The sequence below is a fragment of the Ursus maritimus genome, unplaced genomic scaffold (assembly GCF_017311325.1).
Source record: "Ursus maritimus isolate PB19 unplaced genomic scaffold, ASM1731132v1 scaffold_2, whole genome shotgun sequence".
Classification (NCBI taxonomy): Eukaryota; Metazoa; Chordata; class Mammalia; order Carnivora; family Ursidae; genus Ursus; species Ursus maritimus.
The window spans coordinates 105,196,483-105,208,220 of NW_024424452.1; the positions used below are offsets into that span (position 1 = coordinate 105,196,483).

An 11,738-nucleotide genomic window follows, 5' to 3' on the forward strand; every position below is an offset into this window, starting at 1 on the left:
TTTTGCACAGAAAACTGCTGAGAGAATAAAGTATTCTTTGTTTTGTTTTGTTTGTTAATGATGATGTTTCAATTGTGACTCAGTGTGCTTCATCAGGAAGAGGAGAGAGAAAGGGATTCTGGGTGGGGGGAGCAGCATGACCAAAGGCAGGAAAGGGTGCGCAGTGCTGTCAGGGCGATGGCGCGGTCCACACAGGAATCCCTGCCTCATCCATCGATCCTCCGTGGCTTATTTCACACACCAGGTTATCTTCCCACCAGCGTAAGTTCAGCTAATTGGGCTTTTCCGCCCAGTTTCCTGAGCCTCTGGGTCCCAACAACATGTGTTTCCTTCTTTTCTGCCCCTCTCAGAGTGTGAGCCCATCGAGGCCATTGCCAAGTTTGACTACGTGGGCCGGACAGCCCGAGAGCTGTCCTTCAAGAAGGGGGCATCCCTGCTGCTTTACCAGCGGGCTTCCGATGACTGGTGGGAAGGCCGGCACAATGGCATCGACGGACTCATCCCCCATCAGTACATCGTGGTCCAAGACACGTACGTTGGGTCCCCTGCACCTCTGGGTGTCCCGGCTGTGCTGTGGGCGTGAGACTTTATTTCTGGCTCCACAGGAGGGTGAGGGAGACCAACCCCCAGGGGGCGCCAACACCAGCCCTGAAGGACCCCACCCAGACTCCGTGGAGGATTGTTTTTTCATCTCTTCCCCCCTGCACATCGCTTCCCCACCACCCCCACCCACCACCCCCCTAGTCATTTTGGAAACTTGCCAGCACTCCCGCTCATCCACACTTAAACCTGATGAGTGATAATGAGGGAATATTGTTTGACCACTTATATTTCTGTTTTGGAAAGCTCAGGGTGGGAAAACATTTTTACTTCTTTAAAAAAAAAAAAAAAAACACAACTATGCTCATCCCAACAAGTTGGGCCGCCGATGGCGCTTTTCCACTTGCAAATGAAAGTGATGCATTGCTTTTCTAGGAGAAATCTAGCTTAAGCGGCCTGGTGGAAACGAGCCAGTTCATTTAACACAGATGAGGTTGACTTGGGGAAAGGCAGGGAGACGAGGGGAGAGGACGTCGGGGAGCAAAGGGAACGTGAACTGGGCCCAGAGAGACTTCATCAGCTGGGCTGTCGGTTGGCTCCCACTCTTCAAAGTCTCCGGGGCAGGAGGGCTTTTCCCTGCCGTGGCCCACCCAAGCCTGCCTCCCTGCCCCTCTGCCCTGCCTCTGCCCCCGACTCCCTGCCCTTGGATACGATGCTATCAGTGTCTTTAGTCCTTCCCTTAATATTATTTTTTAAAGGTTGATATCCTGAGTGAGTCTGCACCCTCCCAGCCTCTCCCCGGCTCGTTCTGCAGGGAGATCCTCCCTCTGTTGATAACATCGCAAACCTGGTGGCCATCTGTGCGTGGACAGGACCCTCCCAAATTTAGCATTATGACTTCACTACGGGACCAAGAGAAGATGAATTGTGGGGGAGAAGGGGCTTGCTTTGTCATCAGTAGCCAGAGGGGCCGGGAGAGCAGTGGAATGACCTGGGACCGGCTTGGACGCTCTAAGCGGGGCTCGATGCACGACGACCGAGTGTGGCGGTGTCCTGCCTCAACGCCGGCCTCTCCAGAGCCAGCGCAGAGCTGCCCGGCCTTGCCCGCCAGTGCTCAGGACGTCAGCAGATAAACCGCACCCCGGACTGGCCGCCTCCTTCTCCAGGAGGTGGCCCCGGCACCACTGCCCCAGGAAAGCAGCGTGGGGTCGAAGGCAGATGCCTCGAATCCAGATGTCCCCTAGCTCAGCTTTCCCGCGGCTGCCAAGGATCCCGCCCAGCGCAGCGGGATTATTTATATTTATTTAAAAGACTCTCCAAAGGCCCTTAGCTTTCCTTGCCTCTGCTCACAGAGCTAGCCCAGCCAGGTGTCACTGCTGCCTCAGAGCTGTTGCGGGGGTCGCGTGTGTGTCGGGGGGCCATCTTGCCGATTTAACACTGCTTTTTGTGTTGTTGTTGTTTTCCCCCTCCTCCCTGCCTGCCTGCCCCTTCTCCCCCAGCGAGGACGGTGTCGTGGAGAGGTCCAGCCCCAAGTCTGAGATTGAGGTCATTTCTGAGCCACCTGAAGAAAAGGTGACAGCCAGAGCGGGGGCCAGCTGTCCCAGTGGGGGTCATGTAGCCGATATTTATCTTGCAAACATCAACAAGTAAGCTCTGCTTTTCATTTTCTGCTCCCCTGAATGCCTTGCGACACCCAGCCTCACCCTCTAGCCTCATCCCCCTCTCCGTGCCTATGCCACACACACACACCCCCCCCCAGGCCTAACACTGCATGTGCTCCCCGCGGCTGCAGGGCGGACAGGGCTGTGGAAGGGTGCCCCACCCTGGGCTTCTGCAGCGTCTGTCAGCTCGGGCCTGCCCGGCCCTGGCTGACTACTAAAACTTGACCAAAGCTTTGGTCCCTTTATGCAACTTGGTTTTGTACTGTTCATCAGAGGTGCCTTCTCTTTTCCAATTCTTACCCAAATAATAGTCTTTGATGTCTTCCTGGCCCTTCCTTGTCTGTCCAAAGATCCAACATCGTGTGTGTCTTCCACGAGGCTCACGTGACCCCAGAGGGGTTTATTTAGATACCATGTGTCTGTTTCCCGCCCTGTCCGGCATTCGCTCCGTCAAGGAAAGGAGACCACTCTGCCCACCCCACCCCCCCCACCCCCCCACCCCCGCACAAGGGAAGCTTTGTCCTGAGCTCTTTAATCATTGCCTAACCCCCAGCTCCCTTCTGCCCTTTCATACCAGTAGAAGTAATTGTCCGTGTTTTCCCTGTTGCTTTAGCCCTGTGTCATCGTCCCCTGTTAGTCCCTCTGCAGATTCCCATTCCTGTCCGGCAGGCTCTTAACTCTGGCCCCAGCTTTCACTGTGGCTGTGAGCAGCATCCCAGGGTCTTAACTCCACCCACCCCCGATCTGGCCGGCTAGAGGGATTCCACGCCTGTGTGCTGCTGCCTCCCCTAGAGACATTCAGGTTATTGGCGAACTAATCTCATCTCAAGGGGCCAGACACCAAGTCCCAAAGCCTACAGACCTCTTTCTGCCAGACCCTGAAACTTGGCCCAGTGCCAGCGGGATGACACGCCCCAGGGCGTTCCTGATGACTATGGATTGCAGATGATGTACAGTTTTCATCCCCCTCTGGCTTTGGAGGAATGAAATGATTTGCACATTGAAAACCTGTTAACCGTAGCCTCTGGACACTGAAACTGGAAGGAGAATAAAAGATGCTTGTTGTTTTTAAACTGCACCAGGTCGCCCAGATCTCTTGGCTTTCTTCCAACCAGACGGTAGCAGGGGGAGTGGTTGGGGCACGTGGCTCTTTTCCATCTTTCACCCTCAAGTTAGTGAAGCAGCTGATTCAGCTCACTTAGTGTACGTATAATTTAAGTCAGACCAATAAAAAGGAACGAGGATTTTATTTATTTCCCTCCAGCCTAGTGCCCTGCTGGGAGGGCAAGCTAGTAAAAAAGTAACTGTGGACTAATCACATTTTCTTCTTTATTTACAAGTCTATGTTAATTATAAGCCTATAATCATAAGGTTGTAAGCCTCTAATTAACCCAGAGACCAAGGCGGGGTTGGTGGAGGGAGAGTTAAATAATTAGTTAGGTACATGTTTCTAAGCCATTGTATATTTGATGCCATTTGTACCAAGAAATTGTACAGGATAATAGTTGAAATAGTGAAAAGATGAACACCAGGTAGAAAGTCAAGGTGGTTCCCTTGAACTCCTTACTTGGTGATGTCAGGACGGGGTTCTCAGAGGACATGGTCTCCCTGGACGCCAGCTAGTTGGTGGGTGAGTGGCAGTCCCTGGGCATGTCTTGCCCTGAGGAGTGACTCTGCCCTTCCAGCCTCCCTGCCCGCCCCACACTTCACTCCTTCCCAGGGCCCCGAGTTCTCTCGCACCCTTGGAACTTCATATCTGCTGCCTCTTCCCCCGATCGGCTCCTCCTATCCCTTCAAGACGTAGTCCAAGGATTGACCTCTCTGGGGAAGCCTTTCTGCCACCCCTGAGGTCCTCGGGGCGGAGTTAGGTGCCCTTGATCTGTACTCCCACAGCAGCTTGAGTATCTCTCAGGACTCACGCTGCACTCGGATAACCCACCAGCCTGAGCGTCTTGAAATCAGGAACTCTGCCTTCCCCTCCTCACGTCCCCGGGGCCTGGCCCAGGACCTGGCCCACACAGCCGCTCCACAGTCTGCCTCCTCAGCAGTTTGAGCTTTGTGAGTCAGCCATCCTCAAGTGGAAAAAGGAAATCAGCAAAGAGTTATTCGGGTGTGGCATTCGATTTAATTTCACACATTCAGTGAGGGCTCACTGTTGTGCCAAGCGCCCATGCTGGTTATTCAGAGATGAGTAAGGTGGTCCCCGGCCTTGGCACTCAGTCTGGCGAAGTAAATGCCATAGAGACAGGTAACTAAAAAGTAGCGCCATCGAAAGCTCTGGAGGAACAAAAGAGGGAGTGATTGCTTCTGGCTGCCCTTGGACTTGGGGTACCAGGGAAGAGTCATTTCAGCTGGGCCTTATAAGACTCTGAGAACATCCTTCTTCTGCTCAAGAATGGCTGACGCCCACGGCTAAGTGGCCAGAGCAGGCAGCTTCAAGGGGTGTGTGCCGGGTTCCACACCAAGCCCGGATGGAGAAGACCTGACCAGTGAACGGCACCAGGACTGGCTTAGGACACTGGCTCTGCCACGTAGAGTAGCTCTCTACCTTTGAGTCCTACCCCTTCCCTTCCTCCACCTCAGCTCCTGCCTCGGCCTTCATTGCCCTTAGTAGATTCAAGATCAGAGCTGCCCAGCTACCATCCCAAACCAGAAGTTGTATTGCTTCTTAGATTAGGTCCTTAAGAATCTTATTCCAAGGAAAAAAATGAAATTATTCAGTAGTAGGCAACACCCATGATCTGAGGACTGCCAAGTCATCTTGTAGGAGAGTCTCAGTGGTCTGAAGGAAGTTGGCTCAGAGCCAGGGTTCAGCCCAGTGCTGGGTGATTTAGGGTCATGTGGGTGTATTTCTACCCTAAAAAAATGCACAAACTTGGCCCTAGCCCTGCAGCATTGCAGCCTCTTGAAAAATATTCTGTTCCATGTCTGCACAAGAAGTAGCAACGGCCTCTTGCCAGAGCCCAAAATGATTACAGTCCTGTAGTTGGACTAAGAAACATGCTAGAATTTGGAAAAATCAACTCTCCTCTTGCCTTCTTGGTGATGGGGAGAATTTTTCTCCTACCTGGCCCTTAGGTTTCTGTTCAAAGCAGGTAGTGGAGGGGGCCTTTCTGTCAATCTGTCTCCCGTTAGAAACTTCCACTTAATCACACATTTTTCCTGGCAGCACCTTACATCTCGAGAACTCAAAGCCCACGAGCACCAAGTAAGTATCCATTTCTCCTTTGCCCAGGTTGGGGGTGGCAGGGGAACAGAGACATAGAGAAAGTGAGGGAAGGTGAGGCCAAGGAGAGAATGTGCTGTGTGTCCCTCTCCTTCCAGAAGTTCTTGGGTGCCAACACCTGCCCCTCTCCCACTTGTCGCAGCTTCCTCGGGGTGAGGGCTCCCTGATCACATTGCCCTTTCTGTTTGTGATTGAAGGCAAAGGAAGCGGCCAGAATCTGGGAGCATCCGGAAAACATTTCGGAGTGACAGCCATGGGCTGAGCAGTTCCCTGACTGACTCGGCCTCCCCGGGGGTGGGGGCTGGCTGCCGCCCATCTTCCCAGCCCATCATGAGCCAGAGTCTCCCCAAAGAAGGGCCAGATAAGTGTTCCATCAGTGGGCATGGGAGCCTCAACTCCATCAGCCGCCACTCGTCCCTGAAGAATCGGCTGGACAGTCCACAGATCCGGAAGACGGTGACAGCAGGGAGGTCAAAGAGCTTCAATAACCATCGGCCCGTGGACCCTGAGGTCATTGCACAGGTAAGAGGGGGCTTCTGGATGCACAGCTGGCACGTCTACATCTGTTGCTACTGCGTAGCTCGCTCGTGTTAATTACGACGGGCCTTGAAACAGCGGAAAGTTTGGACATCGCGTACCGAGTTCAGAGGCTGCGGGACATCTGGACCCGAGAAGGCAGCTTTCAAAGCAATTCTCCAATCCCGCTCTCCCCAAGAAGAATCCGAAAGCAGAATAAAAGAATTCAGACTTCTTGCTCATGTATGGGCTGTTTGCCAGGGGCTTGTACTTTTTAAAGCGAATAGTTAGAGAGTCTTTTGATAGAGCCCATTCTGCCCAAGGTTTGGGTTTTGAGAGCCTAGTAGGCTTTCATGAAGCTGCCCAAGTGCTGAGGCTCAGAGGTAGTTCTGGCTGTATTTTTCTGTCACCCTGCCCATCCCCAGCCCCGTTCCCTGAGGCTAATCTCTGGTCCCTCCTGAGATGTGGATGATCCATCAACAATCTGCTCCTGGTTGGATGGCGCCAAACTGCTCTGCTGCGGGGGGGCGCAGGTACCAGAAGGGTTTCCAACGCTAGTCTCCAGATGCAGTGGCCATAAGCTCCCTGGTTATGGGGTCTTCCTTCCGGGTATGCACCAGACTGACAAGTCTCTGTTTTCCGTGAACTATTAGCGATCCAGCCCCACCTCTAAAAATCCGACTTCCGGGGCCACTCCAGGCAGTTCACTCAGACGCCTCTCCCAACTCTATAATTTTCGTTAGACCAGGTAGGAGCTAAGGGCTCCCCGTTGCCCTCTTATGTTTCAACTGAGTTGAGATTCTCCTCGCGCCATCTTCCAGGGGCAATAGAGGCTGTGTATGGTCTCTATTGGCCTAATTGTGATGCTCTGCTTAGGTAAGGTGTACCTGGCAAGCATAGTATTAAGCTATGGGCCAGGGATGTCTTGCTTTGCTAGCCCTCTACTTCTGTGCCTCTACTTCAGCTCTCGGCTGCAGTCTGCCTTGCACGGTGGGAATCCTCCCAGCTCCCTCCTGAGCCAGGTGTTAAGAGGAATGTTAGGGTACTTCCCCGGTACAGACTCCAGCTACAGAGCGGGCCTGAGATGGGAGATGGTAGAGTTCTTCCTGAGCATTTTTTAGGTTTGAGAACATCATAGGGATGAGTGAAAATCACCATCAACGGAAAGCATAGATCACCGTGTAAGGGCCGAGAAGCCTTCACCAGGGCCTTTGCTTGGAACATGTCATCTTTCCGTGTGAGCCTGATTCCAAGGAAGGAGCCCTGTGGTGGTTTGGGGGTGCCAGACACAAGTGTGTGGAGAGGCGGGGAGGGAGCTGAGGGGTCTCCCTGAGGGGCAGCTGGCTGTGGGCAAAGGGTCTTTGGTTCTGCTACTTCCTGAGAGCTGGGTGGTTCCACTGTGACTCTCGGCTGGTGACTCACCTGTGTGGGCTCTGGCTCCCCCTCCTGGTGGCTCTTCGGTCCCCTCTCATGGTGGACGGGTAGAGGGAAATGGCTTCCTCAAATTGGGCATTCTGGTGGGGTGGGGTAGGGGGTGGGGGTGGGGGGGGTGTCCTGATGAATCTTCAGGGCCAGGGTTCTGGGACCTTCCCTTAGCCCTTGACCCTTCTCGACCTTTGGCTTTGAAGTCCAAGAAAACAAAGATCATCTCTACCACTTAGTAAAAAATCATTTATTATGTACAATTTCAAGCATACACAGAAGTAGAGAGAATTGGATAATAAATCCCATGTACTCGTGACCAAACTCCTGGCCACTCTGAATTCAGCGACCTTTCCCTGCCCCACTGGATTATATGCCATTTCACCCAGAAATATTTCAGTGCATATCTCTAAAACCTGAGGAGGACTCTATTTAAATAACATTTCAGCCACTCTGTTCTAAAGGAGAGAAGAAAAAAAAATCTCCTGATAATGAAAATCCCTTTTTTCCCCTTCCCCACATTCTGAACATTCATATGTTTAAGGATTTTGGCCAAGTAAAATAATCTGGACATCTCCCTCCAGTTGGTTTCTTCGTGATTTGGCATATGCTGTTGAAATAGGATCCTTGGGGACTTCTCCCTACATCTGCCTCACCTCCTCCTTTTTCCTGTTTTGCAGGATATTGAGGCAACTATGAACTCTGCCCTGAACGAGCTGCGGGAGCTAGAGCGGCAGAGCAGTGTCAAGCACACCCCTGACGTGGTTCTGGACACCTTGGAGCCCCTCAAAACCTCCCCAGTGGTGGCCCCCACATCGGAGCCCTCCAGCCCCCTGCACACCCAGCTCCTCAAGGACCCCGAGCCCGCCTTCCAACGCAGTGCCAGTACTGCTGGGGACATCGCCTGCGCCTTTCGGCCTGTCAAGTCTGTCAAGATGGCTGCCCCAGTCAAGCCGCCAGCCACACGACCCAAGCCCACTGTCTTCCCCAAAACAAATGCCACTAGCCCTGGTGTCAACTCATCATCTTCCCCACAGTCCACTGACAAGTCTTGTACTGTCTGAGGGATATAATTTAATTGTTCTAGACAAGGGGACTGGAGGGACTGACTGTTATTAAAAATCTTCCTATTTAACTAGCTTGGGGACTTCAGTTGAAAATTAGATTCTAAGTTGTTCTTGCAGGAATTAGCCTTCCCATCACCCAAAACCTTGAGAATGAAGCCCTCGTTATCACCCTGCCCTGCCCTTCCTGCTGCCCTCCGCTTCTCCCCGTCGTCGTAATCCAGCCAGCTACAGTACATACTGTTCTTAGGTTAGCCAGAGATAGATTTTTCCATTATCAGGTCACTGTGAAATCTGGCATGGCGAGTCATGAGGATACGGGCTCACGTCTCCGTCCCCTCAGACACAGGGGATGCCTGACCAGATGGTTGGCTATTGACAGCCAGCTCTCAGTGGCATCTTGTTTTGGGTACTGACTATTGAGAACCATATATAGTCCATTCTTCGTTTTACACACACACACACACACACACACACACACATGGTTTTTTCTAGTCTCTGGCATGTGTAGCCTCTCCTGGTCCCAGACCAGTCTCTTTGTAAGTTATTGTGGCAGTTCACACAAGAGCCACCAGGGGTCTCTGTTTCCGTTACAAATCTTGTTCTGTCTGGGCCAGAGAACCTAGCCTTTGAAAATCTCTCCATCATAAAAAATTGAGCAGGATGGGACTCAGTCCTGTAATCTGTTTGGGGTTGGGGGCTTTCTCTCTGTCTTCTCTCTATTGGTGTGAATTGGTCATTGGTGTTTGCTTTTGCTCTCCTCCGTCCTCTAGGAAGACAACCCAATCTTTTTATAGAACTTCTAAAGTTTTTCTGAATGTATAGACATTTCTCGGGTTCCTGTCTTTGTCTCTGATGGACCATTTTCCATTTAAGACATTTTCCTGTATAAGACAGTTTTATAGCTGGTTCCTTTTAGGGTAAAGAGTCTTAAGATTGAGTTTTACTGTGTTTATGGCAGGTTTGGAAAAGGTGAGAAATGGGTCCTTCTTCCTCCCACTCTTTTTGGGCACTTAAGACAAAATTCATTATCCTATTCAAAAATTAAACTCAGCTTTGTTCATCCCAAAATTATTCCTGAATGAAAATGTAACCTAAGTTCACCCCTCTAGTTTGGTTATTCTATAAGAAGATCTCTCTTCAGGGACCAACAGGGGCTTGGAGAGCCCTAGTTAGATTAAAGAGAGACATTACTCCTTAAAAACCTGTTTTATTTTATCCAAATAAGGACAACTAAGAGAGCTTTGGCCCCACAGTCTCTAAAGTCTTCCCGAGGCTGGAATCTAACAAAATAAAAAATTGGATGCTGAATATTTTGGCCTTCTGTTGGCCTTTTTTCTGGTTCTCCTCCAAAAAAGCAGAAACGATGCCCTTGCCTACTTTAATCCGGTCTCTAAACCTGGTGCCCCTGGTCCCAGCTTCCCTGGCTTCATGCTGTCCTGGCAGCACCAGGGCTGGAGACAGTCACACCCCCGTTTCATGAGTCTCAGACGACTTGAGTTAAAGCTGAAGCTCATTCCTCTTCTCTGTTTTCTGGTTTTAAAGCTATGCTTTTAGCCTTATTTTCTATAGGTCAAGAGAGGTAGTGGGTTGCCATTCAGATAGGAAAATCTGAGTTTCCTTATGTTTAGCCTAGAAGATTCTTTTTGGATCAACATTTTGAAGTTGGCAGTTGGTGCTGTGGAAAGCGGTAGGATTTTCCTCATTCTGGGTGAAGGAAAGAGGAGCTTTGTGGGAACTTGCTAATTATTAGAAGGTTAACCTGCAACACCAGGAAAACTATCCCAAGAGCTAGAAAGGAGAAATAAAGACCTCCTTCAGTAAAGTGAATCAGCCTGTGAGAAGCGACCCACAGGCCTCTGGATTCTTGGCTTTTGTTGCTCTGTTCACTGACCTGTCCTTGTCTATCACCTGGACTTGCACAGGTCTTGAGCCAACAGGGGCTTTCGGACCCAAGGATCTGTTTCCTTGATGAAAATGGAACCCCTACCCTTCACTTTACATTCCTTTTGACCCAGCTGATCAAAATTGGTACCCATACCTGCCCTTTCTCCCTCCTTCCAGCACACTCCTCTCTGCGAAAGTCAAAGCAAAGCTTTCTGAATGACAAAGCTTTGGGCCTGTTCTGTTGTTCCTGCCTTATTTCTCCTGCAGCCCTTGTACATGACTTGTGTCCACCATCCCCTTGGTCAGTGTCCATCTGCTGATTTGCATCATGAACTGGACAGTGTGTGAGTGGCCATCTACTCCCCCCAGCTCTGGGAGCCAAGTTGTCTTCCCCTCTCTGGTGCTCCTGACACCTGTGAGACGGACCTGTCGAGAGGACTAGGAACCCATGGAAGGAGAGTCCTTCTCGGCAGAGCTCCTGCGGTCAACTGGAATTCAGGTTGCACACTGTGATTTCTACACCGAAAAGCCAAAAGGAGCTGGTCACCCAGGGCCTAGGGAGACCAGTCTTCCTCAGATCTGCTTGCCTAAACCAGCATGATGCTTCAGAGAGCCCTGCTCTGCCCCTTGAGGCGTGGATCCTTCTCTTGGTGTGGACTCTGGGTCAGTCTTTGGGGGAACAGAGGTGGAGTGGGGCTACCAGCATCCCAATTTGGAAAAGAGAGGAGTTTGCAGCCAGCAGCCTGTAAACTGGAAACACTGGTCTCAGCCAACCTCCTCAGGGCACCCTGGTTTCTCCCCAAGGAGATGAGGAGAGATGACGCCAGCAACAGCATGAACAGACCACCGGAAGGGCTGGTGTGTGTGTACTCCATGTGCAGAAGAGAAGGTTAGATCTTCCAGGGAATTGCAATGTTGTGGCGTCTGACTTGTATGTCACGTTTGTGTAAAATGGTATATTCTTTAAAATAGTGTTGGTAACTGGAATATTGTATGTATGCTTGGAGATGCTTTGTGTGAACCTAAGACTGTCACTCAACAGATGTCGGATTGGGGAAAATCCAAAGCACAACTTCGAAATAAAATACGTTTTTAGGTTTCGATGCTACAGTTCATATCCCTTTTCCACTCCCCGCAATCTCCAGTCCAGCTGCTCAGGAGGAAACGTGATTCGTCTGTGCCGATAGAGCCCTGCCCGGCAACAGGAGAAGTGGGACTTCAGGAGCCAGCCACCTTCTCCCTCCCAGCAAGGCACGCAGAGGCCCAACGAGAATGTGGATTTCCCCCCCAGCATTTCCAATCAGCCCATGTGTGAAACCTAAGAGGCTTTGTAGAAAGGTTTCTAGCTCCCCATTGGGCAGTCTGTTGCCATGAGAACCATTTCCTCCACAGAATGCAGCCACCCTGTTTTCAGGGAGGATC

General features: G+C 51.2%; 1 protein-coding gene across 6 annotated transcripts in view; it reads left to right on the forward strand.

The window, feature by feature from the left end:
- The window catches only part of SRGAP2 (SLIT-ROBO Rho GTPase activating protein 2), a 232,906-nt gene extending 221,489 nt beyond the window's left edge, over nucleotides 1–11,417 (forward strand). For 2 of the 6 annotated variants that reach the window (XM_008699550.2, XM_008699551.2), the window contains exons 20-24: nucleotides 351–531; nucleotides 2,040–2,186; nucleotides 5,371–5,409; nucleotides 5,625–5,949; nucleotides 8,046–11,417. In XM_008699550.2, coding sequence (XP_008697772.2) covers nucleotides 351–531; nucleotides 2,040–2,186; nucleotides 5,371–5,409; nucleotides 5,625–5,949; nucleotides 8,046–8,429 — 1,076 coding nt within the window. In that variant the 3' untranslated portion in view covers nucleotides 8,430–11,417. Of the gene's footprint in view, nucleotides 1–350; nucleotides 532–1,298; nucleotides 2,187–2,814; nucleotides 3,280–5,370; nucleotides 5,410–5,624; nucleotides 5,950–8,045 lie in introns of those variants that run through there. The other 4 variants (XM_008699552.2, XM_008699553.2, XM_040636529.1 and 1 more) reach the window with 3 other exon arrangements.
- The last annotated feature ends 321 nt before the right edge of the window (nucleotides 11,418–11,738 follow it).